The 20,035-nt window shown below is 43.1% G+C and overlaps 2 protein-coding genes across 11 annotated transcripts in view; one reads left to right on the forward strand and one right to left on the reverse strand.

The window, feature by feature from the left end:
• The window catches only part of SGK2 (serum/glucocorticoid regulated kinase 2), a 33,932-nt gene extending 22,475 nt beyond the window's left edge, over positions 1 to 11,457 (reverse strand). For 2 of the 9 annotated variants that reach the window (XR_014512735.1, XM_083447028.1), the window contains exons 1-2: positions 11,261 to 11,416; positions 4,252 to 4,534 (exon numbers count right to left, since the gene is read on the reverse strand). Coding sequence is in view for 5 of the 9 variants with exons in the window: in XM_083447028.1 (XP_083303154.1) it covers positions 4,252 to 4,258 (7 nt within the window). In the remaining 4 variants the exon portion in view is untranslated. Of the gene's footprint in view, positions 1 to 1,489; positions 1,530 to 4,251; positions 4,535 to 7,814; positions 7,834 to 11,260 lie in introns of those variants that run through there. The other 7 variants (XM_083447021.1, XR_014512734.1, XM_083447025.1 and 4 more) reach the window with 7 other exon arrangements.
• The window catches only part of LOC310680353 (uncharacterized protein), a 339,545-nt gene that overhangs the window by 94,643 nt on the left and 224,867 nt on the right, over positions 1 to 20,035 (forward strand). The window lies entirely within an intron of this gene.

The raw sequence follows: 20,035 nt of genomic DNA on the forward strand, positions 1-20,035 counted from the left end.
ACAAAATGAGAAGACAAGCAGACCAAGGCAAGTCAGTACTAGAATTATCACACTTTTTTTCCAGCCATGGGCTCCCAATGCACTTAATAGTTAAAATCTACTGCAACACAATGTAATGTGTTTGTGGGTGCCAGACACCCTAAATTCCTGGGTTCCAGTAGTTGGTTAGAATTTAATTAAGCCAAAATTTAAAATAGAAGCCAAGACAGTTGGTGATGGGACATTAGGAAGACAAAGGTAATAAGCTGTTAGGAGAGCCAGATGGCAAGCAGGTGAGACCTTGGCTCAGATGTAGTGTTGAAGACAAAGCAGAGTTGGAAAGAGAGTTTTAGAGTTCACTGTGATATGACCTGGAGGGAAAAGGTTACACTCTGGTCAGAGCATAATGGCTGATGTCTTGTCTTGAATCCATGGCTGCAGCTATGGGAAAAGAAAGACCTTCTTGGATTGTTGTTGCTGTGAACACCTCCATCGTCGGTTGTACAGTGGTACCTCGGGTTAAGTACTTAATTCGTTCCAGAGGTCCGTTCTTAACCTGAAACTGTTCTTAACCTGAAGCACAGTTTCTGGGTTAGCGGAGTCTGTAACCTGAAGCGTATGTAACCCGAGGTACCACTGTATATAAATGTAAATGAACTATATATCATATATCACTGTGCCTTATTTACAAAAGGAAACACAGACCCTAGGTAAGCACCTAAAATCCCAGGGTCTTGTTTCTCCTGTAGCCACAGCCCTAGATTCAACAGAAGTTAACCATTGTGCTTTGACCCTCTCTGCAACTTGCTGTCGTTACCAGCCTGCAACCTCTTCTACCTCTAGGCCACATCACGGCCAGCTCTTAACTCTGCAACCACACCAACCTGCTCAACACCTGATGTCATATAGAATATGAGATCTGGGGCAGGTACAGTCAGCTGTAAAGAAACAATTGGAAGCTTAACGTATGCCCTAGATTGGTTTTTGAGGAGCAGGGTTTTCTGACAGAGCTGACAGTGAACACCTTTGAAGTTGTCCCTTTGCAGATATGGTTCAAATTTAAACCACACCTGCAAATGCACAAAGTGGGGCTAAAGACAGTTCTACACCCCTGCAGAAAATCATGAACCGTCTGTTTCTACACTCCAATATTTGACTCACTATTCGCCTTATCTTGAGCAAACTGGGATATAGTTAGAAATCCAGCAGTGGCATATTTCCTATCACAATTTCAGTGCCATGCCTTGTTTCACTTGTCGATGTTCCTTTACCACTTGAAGTAGTTCACAAGCACTCGCAGAAAGGTAGCAGCCTACTTATCCTCACCACAGAATTAAGCCTGTAGTGTGATCAGTAATATCTCCCACATCTCAATGCTTTCCTACATCACAGTCCTGCGGACCCTCCTGTCTGAATTATGGAAATAAATGGAATTAAATCTGTGCAGATGGAAACATTGCCAAATTGTAAATTAAATGTAAGAGTAAGGAACAGAGAAATAAGCACACACCTGTCAACCTGTCACAGCTTCTGTCAGGTGAGTGAACATTCTGGTTGAGTAAAGAAAACAAGCAAGTTGCTAGCTGCTTTCAAGTAACCTACAAGCCTTTCTCTGTCATGCTACCCAAAGCAGCTTTTCTAAAGCCACCAGTTGAAATTCCTGCATTGCAAGGGACTTGATGACCCTCAGGTGCTTTCCCAACACTACAATTCTATGAAATAATAAACAAGGGGGTTATTTCACTTCACTTTGATGTGTTTTATCCTCTGGAAGTTTATCTTTCAAGCTTTTCTCCTTAGCAACAAGGGTGTGAGATATGTTGAATATTCGTTTTGATGAAGTAAAATCAATGCAAATATTAATTTCCATTTTGCCTCACTGGAATTCTGCCTGGGCCTCAGCATGCTCAGAGAAACTTGCAGCCTGTGTTGTTCTGCACAGCTCAAGGTCATGGCCTGGGGTGGAGTGAGTGGCAGAACCTGATTAACAACTGCTTCCTGTATCCCCAGGTGTAGAACTCGGCACTCACATCCTCTCTAGTCCCACCACACTGTTTGGCACAGTTGTGTCCATGTTCTGCACAGCATGGGATATAAATCCAATACATGCTCCTTGAAACTACTGGGAGAAGGCAGAAAAGGATTTTCTCATTGCCAGATTTGTGCGCAAGCTAAGTAAGCTACGGCTTATTCAGATTATGAAGGGCCTCTAAATAATAATGGAAGGTGGCGAAATTTCAAGATTTCCACAAAAGAAAGTGTTTTCTGTTATGCGCAGAAAGTGTTTTCTGTTGTGATGCTACTGTGTTGAGGCAGAGGTGTATACCATACCCTCCAACACGATGACGCCCAAATCCAGGACAGCATCTCCCAGGTTTGAAATTCTGCACAAGTCATGTGACCTGCATGAGATTGTGGACCTGGAAAAAGTGCTTTTCCAAAATTCGATGTCCCAATTTTTCTGGGGCAGTTGATGGATGTGGTATACTAGAGGAAGGGATGGGTTTTTAAGATTTCTTTCTGTTCTTGTTTTTATTAGGTATTTTGTCTTCTCATTTTCTATTTCTATGTTGTGAACCGCCCTGTGATCTTCAGATGAAGAGCAGTATACAAATTTAATAAAAAAAATTAATAATAGAAAATAAGTATTCCCATCATTGTGAAACCATGTCTGTGTGGTACATAAAATCAGTTAAAAAGCAACTGCACTGGTTGCCAGCTTGCTTCTGGGCCCAATTCAAGGTACTCACATTAGGAAGCCCTAAACAACTTAGGTCCCAAATATCTGAAAGGCTACCTATGAACCCACACACATTACAATAATGACAAAGCTGAGCTGTGTCAGAAGTGGTAGAGTAGGAACTGATTTGTGGCTTCTTCTGATAATAGACAAAATTAGTAAGGTATTTGGGGAAATGGGCACTCCTATACAATGCAAGAAATTCCAGGGGGGGGGGGAGGGACAAGGCTCCACCACTAAGTAGCAGGAAGATGGGACACCTCAAACTAGGTCAATCATACAATATTTTTGTGTAACAAACTGAGAAAGTTATAGAGTGAGGGACACTGTGCAAATTGCTCCCTCTCTTTGCATGAATATGAGGAAAATTGCTTGTCTGGACCAACCTTATGTGCCTCCTTTCATATATTTTAAGAGCTGCTTGTATTGCACATTCTAGCACCAGTCACCCCCTCCCACTCAAGTCAAGAGTAAACACTGAGGTCCAGCCCCGAGGGCCTTCTGGCGGTTCCCTTTCTGCGAGATGTGAGGGTATAGGGAACCAGGCAGAGGGCCTTCTTGGTAGTGTCACCCACCCTGTGGAACACTGTCTCATCAGATGTCAAGGAAAGAAACAACTATCTGACTTTTAGATAGTTTTATTCTGTTCTTAATCTGTTGGGAGCCACCCAGAGTGGTTGGGGAAACCCAGCCAGATGGGCGGGGTACAAATAAATTATTATTATTATTATTATTATTATTAGCCTGTTATCTGAAATTACTGCACTCAGAGTGGCCTTGCATCAGACACAATAAAACAATTAAATTTGTTACATGAACCGTCAAAGCCAACAACCACAGATGAATACAATACTCAGTTTCTAACTATTATACCAGAACAACTAACACTACTATGATGACAGCATTCACTAGTGAGTTACAGATAGTTACCCAAGCAATTAAAAAAAAAAAACATTCAAGAGAATCCAGCAATAAAAATATAATTAAGCTGAGATAAAAACGTAACAGGTGCAAAGAGGGTATTAAAATAGACTGCAAAAAAACCAAACAAGCTCTAAAAACACACAGAGCAGACAGATATTTTTCAAATGAAAAGGGGTGTGGCAGAGAGGTTGGTTTAGGGCTGCTAACATTTTTAACAGCAGCACAATCTGAAAACATCAGCAGGTGATAATGCCCAACTCCATGCCATAAAAACCTTCTCCTACTGATTTCTTTAATGCTGTTAAAGGCAAAAGAGCTGGCCAGACTGGATTTCTTTTAGTCAGTTGGCAACCTCGCAGATGCCACACACAAACAACACGATTTGCATGCAATGATAATTACCACTCGAACCTCTAAATGTTTATTGCTGCTCCATTTCACCCATAAAAATGAGCTGGAATTGGTGGGAAGAAATCTATATATATATTTTACTACTTTGAAACCGTACTGGGCCAGTGCAATATTATTTAAAGGATGTTAAAAGGCAAGCAATCCATGTTAGTTCTATTAAGAGTACATGCTGTAAGTCTTAGAGTCCAAGAGTTTACCTGACATTAGAGATCAGCTCCTTCGTCTTTTCTGACAGGTGTGGAATAAGCTGGACTTTACCTTTTGCCTTTCCCAGTGTTTCAAAGACGGTTTCTATCCCAGGTGGGTGCATCAAGTCAGCCTGGAAATGTATATGCTGGGGTTTTTTTTTGAGAAATTCTGGGTCAGCTTTCTTGTCCAATTGACCTTATCCAAGCAGTCTAGGCAGCAAGGAATACAGAGAGGTAATTTGAAGGTCTCTGATCTTATGTCCTTCTCCTGCAAATGTTAAGGTCAGCTCTCCTACAGGTAGGAAGTAAAAAGCAAGACGTGATTATGCATTGGCTGGATGCCAGCAATTGAGCCTGAACACAGGTGGAAACTCATTATCATGCTAAGGCCACATTCACACCATACATTTAAAGCGGTATGATACCATTTTAAATAGTCATAGCTTTCCCACAAAGAATTATGGGTGCTGTAGTTTGTTAAGGGTGCTAAGAGTTGTTAGGAAACTCCTGCTCCCCTTGCATAGCTACAGTTTCCAGAGTCACTTAAGAATCCATTCCTCTTCACATGAAATTCTAGGCATCCGTGATTATTCCCATTTCACCTTCAGCAGCAGAACAGGATTCACTGCCCCTGTGGCAGAGGGACACCACCAAATCCAACCCCTCCCCAGCCAAGAAGAAGGGGGAAGAGGTTGGACTGCTCAGTTCTTCTCTTAATTTTTTTTCTGGAAGAGATCTCAAAGTCTCAAAACACAGCACCATTATGACCTCAACAGGTGCCTCTCCCCTTTGGCAGGGCAGCAGTGGTGATGGACCCAAACTTTTTGGCACTCCACCCATCTAACTTACTGGAGCATGTATAGGCACTACCATACAAATTCAGCAGTATTTTAAATGCTGAGAGATCAGAACCAGGGCAGCAAGGAACACAAAGTAAAATGAAATCAAATGAAATATGACAAGAGTGCTGGTCTGGATGCACCATGGCTTGGAATAATTCCCAAGATGCTGTTGACCCTTAGGCTAGTTTCCTGTTGGTCTCTCAAGCTTTCGGGAACAGCTGTTCCAAGAAGACTGCTGAAAATGACTTTGACAGCTCATTGGGGAATCCATAAAGCATCCTTTGAGACAACTAATTTTTTTTTATAAAAACAGAAAAATGGTACAGTTCAATATAATACACAGGAAATGCAACCCAATTGGAGCATGAGCTATTCAGAATTTCTCTTGACCCACAATGTGTCTCTGCTCGTCCTGCCTGGGATGGTGAATCCAAAGAGAGATGTGAGAGACAAATGCATTTCAGATAAGCCAAAGTCCTAGAGAGGTGCATAGTGATACTCGGTTGTGGCCAACACTACTGTTCTTCTTGTGCTGTGGATGTCTGCTTGCTCTCTTCTCCCCTGCAACCTCTATGTGCACCCTCAAAATCTGTTCCAGAAGATTGGGGGACTTTGCTTGCACAGCATTAGACCCAACCCAATAATCCACCCCCCCCCACCAACCACCAATGCTTGAACATATGTTTTGTGAAGGGTCCTGAACCCTGAGTGTATGTAGTCCAAAAAGGAAGCTTTTAAAAGATACAAACTTAACCAAAACATTACGTGGAATCTGCCCCATCTTCTGCCAACATAGGTCTCAAGAGGCTATGATATTATATACCAAAACCATATTTTTTTTTGGCAATAGTTTAAGAACTGCAGCCATATGGTGCACTGTGGAAAGTTTTCCACGCTTGGAGGTGCTCGCATGTCAGGAGCAAAGTCCTGTACTCAAGTAAAGTGTTACTGTATTATCGCGCTGTGTTATTAACTCTGACTAAGCAAAGGGGCATATCCAGTAGCAGAGCTTCTGCTTATCACATGTGGTTGCTGTTGTGCGTCACATGAAGTTACCATTCCCTGGATTTATTCCAGAAGGATACATACAAGCGGCTAAGTATAAACAGAACTGGTGCTGCTCTTCTTTGCCACCCATAGCATTTGGCCTTGAAACAATGAATGAATTGATTAACAGAGAATGGGAAACCTGTGGCCCTCCAGGTCTGCCTGGACTCCAATTCCCATCAGCCTCAGCCAGCAGGACCAACGGTCAAGAATGATGGTAGTTGTGGTGCAGCAACATCTGTTCCCTATTCCTGCTTTAAAAGGATTGGTTGACAAGCATAGCAAGAGCAGTATTTATGCATGCCTTGGATGTTCAACCTTGAAATCTTGTTGTGGTCTCGTTTTGTCTGAGTGTACAGTACTGTGAGCAATTCATAGCTAAGAGCTGCTGCTGCTGTGGGAACCAAAGCATCAGAAATCTTCAGCTAATTGCCGTCTTATGTTTGGACAAATGTCAGCCTTGTAAGCTCTGTTTTCTTCTTCTCCTTTTACTAAGAATCCCTGTGGTCCACTGATATGTCTTAAATGTGCAAAGTAAGGGTGCGCCTTCAGGATCCCTTAGCAGCTGAGGCGTAACTAAATGTGTTAAGTGACCTTGAGCATTCACTCTTGTGTAAGAACACAAGATGTGTCTTGCTGAATTAGACTATGGTTGGTCCTTCTAGTCCAACATTGTTTCCAGGAATCCTAGCAACTAGGAGGCTGTAGGAAGCCCAACAGAAATGGGTCACTGTTTCACCAGCCTACCTTTTGCCCCCCCCCCCAAATGGCAGAATGGAAGAGAAAAGAGGGGCAGGAGGGAACAGGAGGACAAACATGAGTCAACTAAAGAGAGCCGGTATGGTGTAGCACGGTGATCTTTCTTTCTTTCTTTCTTTCTTTCTTTCTTTCTTTCTTTTCCTTCCTTTGGCAGAGGGACATTGGTCTTGTTAGCGCAATAAAAGTTTATGAATGGTGAGTAACAACAGGCTTGAGGCAGTGGTGGTGGGAGAAAGAGCTGTGTTCAAATCCTAACTCAGCCATGAATCTGAAAGGTGACTTGGGTCAGTTTTTGTTTCTATATTTAGCATGTTGTTTGGCAGTGGAATGGACTGCCTTAGAAGGTGGTGGACTCTCTTTCATTGGAGATTTAGAGGTTGGGTGGCCATATGTCAGGGATTCTTTAGCTATGGTCCCTGCATTGCTGGGGGTTGGACTAGATGACCCTTAGGGTACTTTACAACTCTACAATCCTATGATTTTATGCTACAGGCATAGGGACCCAGCGTGGCTATTGAGGTACTCAACAAGTGTACAACCCACATACACAATAGCTGAGCTGTGCAAATCAGCAAATGCACATTATTTCATAAACACTTGGACACGTGTGGAGACAACTTGTACCTGCTTTCAGTGGAACTTGTGAACAAGCCTATTAAGCCCTGCTTTACCAAGGACAGTCATATATTTGAAGCACCATCTGTTCCCAGTTCAGTTCAGGGATAAAGAACCATAAGTAGACCACACACACAAATTATATTTCTAAAATAATTACAAGGATGGAGTCAGGGCAGTTGATGAAGAGGGAGACTAGGTTTGGCACGCTCTCTGCCCAGACAGCTCCTATTTGTTATTCTGATATCAAGACAGTTTTCAGGGTAGTAAAATGCTTAATCAACAGGCACAAGCTGTAAATTATCCTACCTGCACATTTTGTCCTCTGTGCTGATAAACCACAGCGCATGAGACGTGGCAGCAACTGTGGGAGTCCCCACTTGCCATGCCTTCTTCCCTCTTGAGACCAACTTCAAGTCAAAAGAAGAACTAGGCTGCTTAATAATTAAACGCAGAAATTAAATATTAAGCAGCCAAGATCGTTTCAATGCTGACGGAACTCCAGAGACAAAAGGCCAAAATTACAGCTTTGTATGCCTAATATAATTTGGCCCACCCTCAAAACTGATCTAAGGCCTGCTTGCACATTTTTATTTTATTGTTTTTAGATCCCACCTTTTCCTTTGAGGAGCTCAAGGTTCCTCATTTCATTCCCACAACAACCCTGTGAGGTAGGCTAGATTGAGAGGCAGTGACTGGCTCAAGGTCACCCAGTAAGCTTCATGTCTAAGTAAGGATTTGAACCCTGGTCTCCCAGGCCCTAGGGATGCGGGTGGCGCTGTGGGTTAAAGCCTCAGCACCTAGGACTTGCCGATCGAAAGGTCGGCGGTTCGAATCCCCGTGGCGGGGTGCGCTCCCGTCGTTCGGTCCCAGTGCCTGCCAACCTAGCAGTTCGAAAGCACCTTCAGGTGCAAGTAGATAAATAGGGACCGCTTACCAGCGGGAAGGTAAACGGTGTTCCGTGTGCTGCGCTGGCTCGCCAGATGCAGCTTGTCACGCTGGCCATGTGATCCGGAAGTGTCTTCGGACAGCGCTGGCCCCCGGCCTCTTAAGTGAGATGGGCGCACAACCCTAGAGTCTGGCAAGACTGGCCCGAATGGGCAGGGGTACCTTTACCTTTTTTACTCCCAGGCCCTAGTCCAATGCTCTAGCCATTGTACCACATTAGCATTAGGGGTGAGAACCCTGTGGGCGCCATGCTCTATCTATGTATCATTTACCAGCATTGGATATATTTTGACTGGACAACACCCCTAGATGTGTGTTGCTGAGAATGGATGAATAAATTTGGGCTGGGTCCAGTGGTTTGGAGAATGCCTCCTTTCAGTGCCCTTGGCTGCTGCCAGCACTGTTATCTATTATCATCATGTTTACTCTCTCTTTTTGTACATGAAAAGCGGGGAGATCAAATGGTGGCGTGCAATAAGCAACACAGGTCAGCAGCAGGGTAGGGGAACCTCATGCATCATCTGCACCATCAACGTACTTTGCAATCAGGATCAGATGCTTAGCCTGGAGGTCCAAATCAGTCACATCCAAACAAGGCCCACAGCTTAAACCATGCACATAGGCCACTGGTTCATACTTCTACACAAAGGGTAACGCATGGACTCTCACGGGCCCCTGAATAGAAATGCACGAGCTGTTAGCACTAAAAATGAATTGCCGTGCATGGGTTAATATATTTGGGTTCCTTGCAGTTTGGAGATACTGGATGCTGCCTCCTGTACCCGCCACTGTTAAGGATGGGTAGATGTGTCAATGTCACTTTCTCTCAAGTTTCTTATTTGTCTGCTCTTAAAGTTCCATTCTCCTCATTTCCACCTCAGTTTGCAATTTAAAAACAAAACAAGTCATTGTGAAAATTCAGCAGCATTTCAGAGTGCATGTCTTTAAAAAAAAAATCTCTGAAAGAAATTTTGCCTAGTATATGCATTTTTGCAACGCAATTTCCCCTTATATAATGGATTTCTGCATGCTATTTCCACTAATATATGCGTTTTCATACAAATGACTTGGCTGGAGAACTGCATTGCAAAATTCAGAGAATTTCAATGGACGGCTGTGTTTAAGTTGGTGTATTGTTTCAGAAAGTATGGATTAGGTAGGTTCCCCTTTAAATGCAAGCTAAATTGAATTTCGCCTTCATCCCTAACCTCAGTGCAACGATCTTCCTTGCAGTCGTCATGATTATCTATTGCCCTCATGTTTGCTTTTTTTGAACATGCAATGAGCAATAGGGGTCAGCATCAGGGAAGGATGTACAGAACACCATGCAGTTCTCCATCATCATATTCTATTCTATTCTATTCTATTCTATTCTATTCTATTCTATTCTATTCTATTCTATTCTATTATCAGCTTACTTTGTGATCAGATGTTGCTTCCAGACTGTCACTAATTTCAGGTAGGATTCAGTCGCAAAGCAGAAAATTCAAGTTTGTGCAGTTAAAGCTGATTTGGAGCTCTTGTGCAACAAACCTGCTTCCTGCCCAAAACTGGACTTATGCAATAGGAAAAGGGGTGGGGAAATGCACTGAAAAGTGTGGGATAGCATTTGCTTGACCCAACATCATCAAAACTTCCCACAAACAAATCAGAATGAATGCTCATTGAGCAGCTGACATCATCTAACCTAATGTTTGGGCAATAGAATGTACCTCAAATTAATGGAAAAATAACTGTAGGAGACTCTGCAGAGGCTAAACATTTTTCATTTTCATTTTCTGAGTAATTTTAAAAATTATTATGAAATGAACAGTTTCCTCCTTTTTCTTATTGATAGTTTTACTATGTGGCCCACTCCAGAGAAGCAATCTCTTCCTTTCCACAGTCTAGTTCCCAGAGAAATAACAATAAGTGAAGAGAGATTTCCTCAGTTCTCATGCCCCAGATGTTCTCAAACATGCTACTAAGGAAGCCTTTGCCCACCTAGTGATGTTCAGGTGTTCTGGACTACATCAGCCCCAGTAAGCACAGCGATCATTGGTCTGAATTACAATATGATCTGGAAGCCCTGTTTTGCTCTTGCATGGTCTGCCTATATCACTGACTACCTGAAACTATGGGGTCTGTTCTTTCTAATGATCCTGCAACTCCTCCTTCACACAACCACAAACACACACAGAGAAAAGTTGCACCCTTCATCTGTAATACCCAAGCAAGAGCTTTCAGGAGCATAGAATGGAGAAGCCTGTTGCCCACAAAACCTCAAACCCAGTGTGGAAGGATACAGTTGTCCTACTTCAACTGCCTATTAAGGCATAGCACTCTTTTTGAGCCAGGATTTATGCTTGCACGATGGATCCTGTCTCCCTTCTCCTCCCCTCATTCCTCTTAAATCTCTTATAGGACACCCCTCCCCCCGCAATCCCCCTGAGCAGATCTGGGGAGGACACAGGACACGTACAAACGGGGAGAAGAGGGGAGAGACCTGTTCCAGAATTATAAATCCTTGCACTGATGGGACAGTTATTTAACACTCTGTTGGATACAAGCCCAGGTCTTGGGGGCAGAAGTTCAGGGCTTCAGCTCAACAGAATGAGCAGCAGAGCCCCAAACACAGCAGAGCTGTCTTACCATTGCAAATGAAATCATATACAGGTTAGCATCTAAAGACAAGCGCCCCAGAAGACCATGACAGCTGGAGTTTAAAATTACCTAACTGTCCCACTGCCCACTGCCAGCTATATTCTGCATGATTTTAGGATCAGTTTATTCCCAAAAGCACTTCCTCGGTGAGTCTTCAGAAATACCTGAGTAAGTGTGCAGATCCAAAGTTTGCTTATTCGGGGATGGAATTTGAGAAGGCAGGGGTCTCAAGGCCTCCCAGGAAGCTGAAGAATGCCAACCTGTAACTACAGTAGTCCTGCTTGCAAGACTCCCTCTCCCCGGCTCTGACTGTTGTTTTCGTTTTTATGAATTAGTATGAAGGTCACAAGTATATTTTCGAGGAGTGGCTTATGCCGGGAAGTAAATTATTACCCTGCTATTGGCTTGGAGGGGTGGAAATGCTGCTGGTGGTGTTGGTGGAGGAGAGCAGCTTTCCTCACCGGAAGATTAGAGGCCAGCTCAGCCCCTCAGATGAAAATGAAAACTGCTTAAACAAAGTGCACTGTTGTCTGGAAGCGAGTCACATGCTGGGGCCAAACGGAGGTAATTAAAGCTTGCAGTTGCTTTTTAAATGCCGGCAGCAGTGACAGTTTGGGAACTGTGAGTGCTACTTCACCCTGAATACCTTTGACTGTGCCAGCCATGACTATGATCTCAGGAGTTCCACCATTAGCCACGCACCATAACCCGACCAGATTTTTATGTAGTGTGGCTCCTCTTTGTGTTCCATGCACCGTACAGCTCTCTTTTTGGTCACCTCCTGATGCTTCCATTTCCTCAGGCTTGTTTTTTACATTACACTGAGCACAGGGACAAGCCATTTCTGTGCCATGTACAAGCGTTTGGTTGAAGGAATGAGCATTTGTTGATTTGTGCAGCTCAGCTATTGTATATACTGACTGTGCACTTGTTGAACGTCGAGCACAAATAACTGTATGAGTGTGCAGCTGAACTATTGTGTGCACAAGTACACAGACTGTGCATTTGCTGAACGTAATGTATGAGCACCACTCTTGCTAAATGTACATCCTCTGTGAGCATCATATAACGGGTATTCTGCAGAAACTGGGCTACCACAATCCTCACAGTTTAGCTGCTATTAATGCTCTTTGACTTCAACCTTCCCATATGTGTGTTTGGTTATCTGGCCTCCTCCAGACAGCCTCCTCATTGAGCATTCATCCTGATCTGCTTACACAAAGCTGACCCAGAGGTTATATTATTTCTGATCTTTATTTGACCATTCATTTTAATGTGTTTGCAGAGAGGTTATACAACAATGAACATTCCTCCTGATATGCCACGCTTTTTTCAGAGCACTTCCTTGTAACTTTCCTAACAATAAGAAGTTAATTTCTTTTTAAAAACTGCCATAGAGCACTTCCATCCACTGGTATATGCTTGAATCTTTCCTGCAAAATACTGACAGTCATAGATCAGATAAATCAACAAGCAGTTTGATCAAACCGCTTGTTGATTTATCTGATCTATGACATCATGTGGATTTAGCAAAAAATAATTATTCCACAATGAACACCCACCCGGAAATATCCTTAGAAGCTTGCTCAGTGTCTCATTCATCCCATTTAGCCAGTCCTGCCTTTCCAATGCCATTAAACTGTGCCTATTTACTTGGAAGTAAGCCCCACTGTCTTCACGTAAATCCCTTTGTAGCAAGGGTATTTAGAATTGCAGCTTAAGCCTTTCGGAATCTCAATCCTGCATTGCCTAATTTCCTTCATGCTTAAAAGAAGGAAGGATTGGTCTACCAAAAAAATATTATAAGCCTGTCACACAAACCCAGTCCCCGTATCATTTGGGAGCCTGAGCTGTGGATTATGGCAAGCCTCTTGTCCAGAAGGAATTGCCATTGTTTTTGTTTTCTGTAAGTGGCTAACTGTAAGCCTGCCTGTCTTACCAGACAAGTCTGAGTATGTTGACTCAGAAGAAAGGCTGCAATCCTCACCACACTTTCCTGGGAGTACGTCCTAAAGTTGTGTTTTAATTTATAACTTTACTTCTTTAGAGTCTGGTGTTTAAAAAAGTGGCCAACATCAGCACCATTTACTTCCTCCTCCCCAGCCTTGTCTCCTAAACCGACCTTTCTTCAATTTCATTGGACACTATGCATTTCCTATTTAAGGATGTAAAGAGCTTATTATCTCCTGATGTTCTTTTTTAAAAAAATATTTTTCATAGGTACATCTATCCCCTTCTTTTATGTGTGGCAGGACATCACATGACTGACACCAGATTGCCATCAATGCAATAATTGGACTAATTAAAATAATAAAAGCAGTCCCCCCCAAAAAAAGTCTAGAAAGGCCAGTTAAAGAACAGCAGAGAACATTCACCACAAGAACACACATCTAGTCATCAAATCCAGCTCACTTTTCTCAATAAAAAAACAGCATACCTGGCCATTGCCTGTAGCCATGGGCACAAGCAGTTCCAAAATGGCGGCATATATTGTTAAACAACCCAGATTAGTCACTAGCCACAGATGCATGCAAGGGTTAACAAGTGGGATCTTCTATTATCTTGCTCTGTTGTCTTGCCTTAGTGAAAACAGAGACTGCCCTTTTTCTCATAGCTGCTACAAGTTCACATAAACAGTTCTTAATATCAGAAACAAAGAGAAGGGAGGTTTTCTTAAGACTAGCCAGAGCAGGCTATGTCTCACATAACTGGCGTGTGAAAACATGGTTTTGTGTTTAGGACAACAGCAAGGGGTATCAGCTCTTATGAGCAGAACCATCATCACTGCTTAATTACTATAATTACATCGGTATACCGACTTCCTTCCAAGAAGCTCGTGGTGGTGTCCATTTATCCCTCGGCACCTCCAATATCTTTGCAACCCCCCTGTGAGGTAGATTTGGCAGAGAGATGGTGGGGGACCCAAAAGAAGTTCGTGTTTGAGCAAAGCTCTGAATGTGGTTGAAGTCTAAGGTGCCATACTACATTGGCTCTAGAACATTAGTGACTAGAATTCTGGGTCAGTAAACTGAGTTCAGCATAATGATGCAGGCATTTCATGCTCTTTTTTTAACAGCTAGCTACAGATGACTGGAGGGATGCAGGTGGCGCTGTGTGTTAAACCACAGAGCCTAGGACTTGCCGATCAGAAGGTTGGCGGTTCGAATCCCCGCAACGAGGTGAGCTCCCATTGCTCCGTCCCTGCTCCTGCCAACCTAGCAGTTCCAAAGCACGTAAAAGTGCAAGTAGATAAGTAGGTACCCCTCTGGCGGGAAGGTAAATGGTGTTTCCGTGTGCTGCTCTGGTTCACCAGAAGCGGCTTAGTCATGCTGGCCACATGACCCGGAAGCTGTACGCGGCTCCCTCAGCCAATAAAGCGAGATGAGCGCCGCAACCTCAGAGTCGGCCATGACTGGACCTAATAGTCAGGGGTCTCTTTACCTTTACTGATGACTGGGGAGAATGTGCAAGGAACTGGAAAGAGGGACAAAGGAGTCATGTGAACTTGGTGGAGATCAGAAGAAGTTAGGTACTTTTACAGAAGAAAATGATGAGCCCAAGGTGTGCACAGAGAAAATATCCAGGTTGTGTGCATCCGCTATCTCTTTCAGAGGGTATTTCTGCTTGTAAAAAGATTACACCAGGCATAGGCAAACTCGGCCCTCCAGATGTTTTGGGACTACAACTCCCATCATCCCTAGCTAACAGGACCAGTGGTCAGGGATGATGGGAATTGTAGTCCCAAAAAACATCTGGAGGGCTGAGTTTGCCTATGCCTGGATTACATTAACAGTAGGCAGCAATTGCCTCCTGGTTCTTGCTTACATCTGTTCATACTTAGAGGAAAACATATTAGTCACACTCTATAGCATAGAAATGAGTGGTCAAGTATAGTGTAATCATAAGCTGACAGAACATATTAACACTTTGGGATTTCCACAGGCCTCCAAATGTTTCTAAGAGCAGGCGCAGAAGCATTTTCAAAGATTTCATGTGTGTATGTTTGGGGATCCATTACAAAAGGAGACACAGAGATTACCACAGCTGCTTTGGCAGTTAAAGTTCATCTCACAATATTTCCATCCCTAGGTGTAACCCATGCAATCTTCCAAGTGCCTCCATTGCAGATGTTACATTGCTCACACAAGTCCACTTGTGTGAATTCTGGTGATTCGATGGTGTTTATGTTTGTAGCTGTATGTTTAAAACATTCCCACCAACCAAACAGTGCAAAGAATAATAAAGGATAAAAAAACACAAGGGAGAAATATCAGACTGCATTAGTTTTACTCATGGGAAAATGCTTCAGCTTGCAGTTAGCTAAAAAGAATGTTTATTGAGATGCCTCCTGAGACTCCGAAGGGAAACTGAGGGACTGCCAACTTATGACTGTTACCGCTTCTTTCCCTGCCAGCTGGAAGGTAGAGGCACCCCCGAGGCTTCTCTTACCACCTCAACATTCAAGGGATTGGCCCACTGGTTATGACCCTAGAGTGTTCTAAGGAGAAGAAGTAGCAGAACCACTGGACATGTTACTTTCCTAGCCCCATAGCCTTGAGAAAGGGGTTACTGGGTTGCCATAGAAGCTGGGGAGACCCTGTTATCAACCAGCCCAGCACACTGGGATCAGACTGAATTGTAAGGCTTATGGCCAATGGAGCACCAAGTACCTGTCCCACCAGTGCAGGGATTTACACTTGTACAACAGGATTTTCCTGCTTCTCCCTCTCCACATGTGTGCCTGACACCCTCCCCCAAATCTTCTCTGGAGAGGTAAATCCCCAGAACAGATTTAGGGTTAAGAAAGGGGGAAAAGGTTTGTTGCATGAGGGTAAATCCTTGCACTAGTGGGAGGGTTACTTAGTGCTAAATTGGAAATATGCCTCTGGTGAAGACCCCAACATAGAGAAAGGCATGGTGGACATCATTAAGGACAGGCTATTACGCTTGTATTTTGTTGAGGTTCTGGCCTGTATTACTTGAAGGAAGTGAGTGTACTATGTGACAAAGTCTCAATAGAGTTACTACACTCAGGTTTATGTTGTCAGTAGTTTGGGCTCATGGTGGGCATATTCCCCCATTCAATGTGCCATTCCCCCATGATGAGCACTCTCACACACGCCTTTAAAAACACAATGAATTCCAGGTTTTGTTTACTTTGAATATTCATTTCAACTTTATTTTACATACATCATCATAACCATTATTAAATGATTCATAATAAAATCCCTGAAAACAACAAAAACATCAACTCTATATCATTTGTATAATTCCATAATTCACATTTATTGTTATTGTAAAACACTGACGAAACATATCACATCTTGCTTTTTTTATATATTAACCTTCTGTATACTCAGGACACAAAGTTCCAGAATAGCTGCACTGGATACAATTATAGTATTTCCATCATGAAAACACAAAGGTGCAAATATCAAAAGACAAATTAAACAAGTGCAAATGAATGAAAGTGCAAAAAAGCTTCGGTTCCATGAAAATGCTTCTTCTGAAAACTCCGCCTCTGCCCTCTGCGAAAGCTGGTCCCTAAAACAAAGGGCATTTGGGCAGGATTTGTCACACCTACCTGACTTTTCCCTCCCTCCCCATTTAGGGTGAACCCAGCAGTCCCACGGACCATGGGGAAAGGAAGAAGAAAAGATGGAGAGTGATCAAGGGTTTTTGAAGACTTCCTGTCTTCCATTGCACTCAAGCCCCAAATAAGCCCTAAACAGTAAACCTGCCTTATCATTTTGATTTGGACTTTTGCATTTCAAAAGTGCTTGAAGTTGATGTCGAAACTGGATTTCTGGGGTGGGAATAATAAAGGGTAATCAAGGGTGCAGAAGAAGGAATGCACATTCCTGTTCTGGCTGAGACTCAGCAACAGGAACATCCATCTTTGAGCAACATTGTGTCATTTCTGCAGCGCGAAAGGGATCCTTAGCTGGCCCACACATCTGCAATGAGTACTGGATCTCCTGATAAAGAGTTCCTAAAGGAGTATGAGTCTTGGGCTAGCAGTTAAGAAGGCCTTTTAAAGTGAAGAGTTTTCTAGGCAGTAAATTCACATTTGTTCCACGCAGCCTACCCAGATTTCAAGCTAACACAATGACATTTTCTGAGCAATCAAACCAAACTATTTTGTAGCGAAGAAGAAAATGCATCCTCCCCCCCAGATAATACACTCACTGCTAGAGGTCCTGATCCACTTAGGGAGAAATTCATGTGCAGCTCCACAAGGAACTGTGCAAGCAAAAGTTCTCTTGCTTTTGTTTGCTTGTTAGCCTGATACTGCAGTGAGGGCTACTCATGAATAAACCCAATCAGTAACTGAACTATAGCACCAACCAGCTCAGAGCAGTAGACATGGCACCTTTCAAATCCCATCATCCCTTATCACTGGCAATGCTGTCTGGGGTGATGGGAGTTGTAGTCCAACAACAGGTAACTATTTGCTGCATATATACATGACTGGATTGTGGCAATTGTGAGCAATGTGACTGCTTGTGACTAGGGATAGCTTGCATCTTAATTACAGATGAGTAACTACTCTCACACACCCCTCCTGCCATACACACTAGCCTTCACCATATTGTAAACTGATTCTTTATAATGTAAGGTGTTTTTAACAAAAATAAAAATGAAAAACCTTTAGAGGTTATGCGGTCCCTGCTCTATAACTCTCTACGATACAACTCAGCCATGATTCAGTGTGAGATTAGGTGTGCTTCAACCCATGGATTTTCACGGGTTAAGAAGCTAGTGTCCTCAACACAAGGATCCCTCTGCAAACAAGTAATTCTAATGTCTTTCTCCCAGATTTTCTGGCTTGATCTTTTATGAAATCTGATGTTCCATATCACAGAGTGATTCCAGAATTAATGTCAGGGTTTTACTGATTCGCATCAGTTCTTAACAAGAACAGGGATCTAAATCTCTTAATGGGCTACATAAATCATTCAAGCAGCAGCAATGCAAAGAATAATTAGAAGAGCTCTCTGTGCAGCACCCTTGTGAAGTCATTGTAACCTTTACTCTGTATAAGCATCACTCAGTATATTGCCATTAGCAAATCGGGAGGGGGGGGAGTGCTCTTCGGCCCTTGGGATTGGTGCCTGGCTGATTGTCTCGCTTGGTCTTAGAAGAAATGACCTCAAGCCTACTAAGGAGGAATTGACTAGGATACAAGTACAGAACCTGAGGACTGATGGGAGTATTCTGCTCAGGAGACATTTTAGCTGCCATTAGCTCCCCGCAAAAAGGAGCTATTATTTAGATGCTTGAGACAAAATAACTCCTATGGTGTTTCAGCTAATACATAATTCTACTGACAACAGTAGTGCCAGAGCAGGAAATGGCCTACTGAGGTGAAGTTCTGAGAACCAGTCTGGTGCTTCTCTTAGTTCTCCAGTATTCCTAAACATAAGGAAAACAACAGCGGTAAATGGAACTGGACATACAAGCAGTATAAAATGGGCTGCCTTATATACTGCAAGATCCATCTAGGGTTCTGCCATCTGTTCAGATTGGCAGAAGCTCTCTAGGGCCTCTGGCCGAGGTCTTCATCAGCCCTGCCACTTGGAGGTGCCAAAGGTTTCAAGACAGAATCCGATGAGGCCCAGGCTGCCTCCTCTCTCTCTGACACTCGCTGCCTTTCTGAGCAAATGTTTGGCAGCAACATGTGCAGAAATAGCAATGAGCAAACACAGGAAAGGTAGTTTCATTTTAACCCTCCCTCACATACATGTACACATATAAGATTGGGGTTTAACTTTGGTTTCTTTATACCAGGGGTAGCCAATATGATGCCCTCCAGATGTTCTGGGCTCCAGCTCCCATCTTCCCTGAAGGTTGGCCATGCTGTCTAGGACTGATGGTAGTTTGAGTCCAAAACATCTGGACGGCATCATATTGGCTATCCCTGCTTTACACCAAATATAAGGTTCCAACCATATTATAGCAGGAAATATCCCTTAGCCGTGTGTGCAATTGCCTTAGAAGGGCAAGAAGTATGAGGTTCCACACCTACGACAGTAAATGAATGGGAATGGGTTGGAGGGCTGGAGTTACTTAAAAGTGTGCATATTCCTAACAACTAAAATAATTGTTTCTGTCTCCCACACATACATACACAAAAACACAAGCACACAATATTAGATCATGCATTTTACACACTTCCAATTAAGGAGAACTGTCTTTTCTGGAGGAACTTGGGGTCAATGGGAGCAGTGCACTATCTAGACTCCATTCCTGGTGCAAATTGAGTTCAGCTTGCTCAGTAGCCAGTATGACAGAGTGGGGAAGAGAGATTCGGTGTGAAATCTAGGGCAGATTATGTGCCCAACTCCAAAAGCCTACATGAATAACCATTTGGCACCGAGGACCTCAAGAGGCCACCTGTTGCAGTTCAGCGTACAAGACCCATCAGAAAATTACATTTCACCTGAGCCAAACAACAGAGGCTCAAACCTTTGAAGAGGCAGAGAGGCAAACTGGCCCATCACTGTCTCAAAATGGCACAAAGGAAGCCATTTTCTTCATGGCTATAGTTCCAGTAGGACAATAGCAAAGATGGCCTCAACACCATTAAACACTTCCTGTTTCTTTCAGGTGGTGTTAACAGCACCTAAAGACCTCTGCTTAGCAGAGTATGTCCCAAACCAGCCATATTCCTCCTTATCCAGTTTTAAATTCAGAGACAAATGCCTTGCAACTCCCAGCAATCCATCCATTGAGTTGGCAAAGCCCCTGTCTCAAATACAAGAGGAATGTATACATAATTGGAGATTTAAAATTAATGTTAATAAGAACATTCATAATAAGAACGTTAATGATACAAAATCTTGCTTTGCAGGATTGGTTCCTACAAATATGCTGACTGATCTTTATATAAGCAGCTAAAAGAGCAAACTGGACATTTAAAAAAAAAGTGGGAAGTT

This window comes from Podarcis tiliguerta, assembly GCF_965153285.1.
Source record: "Podarcis tiliguerta genome assembly, chromosome: 6".
Lineage (NCBI taxonomy): Eukaryota > Metazoa > Chordata > Lepidosauria > Squamata > Lacertidae > Podarcis > Podarcis tiliguerta.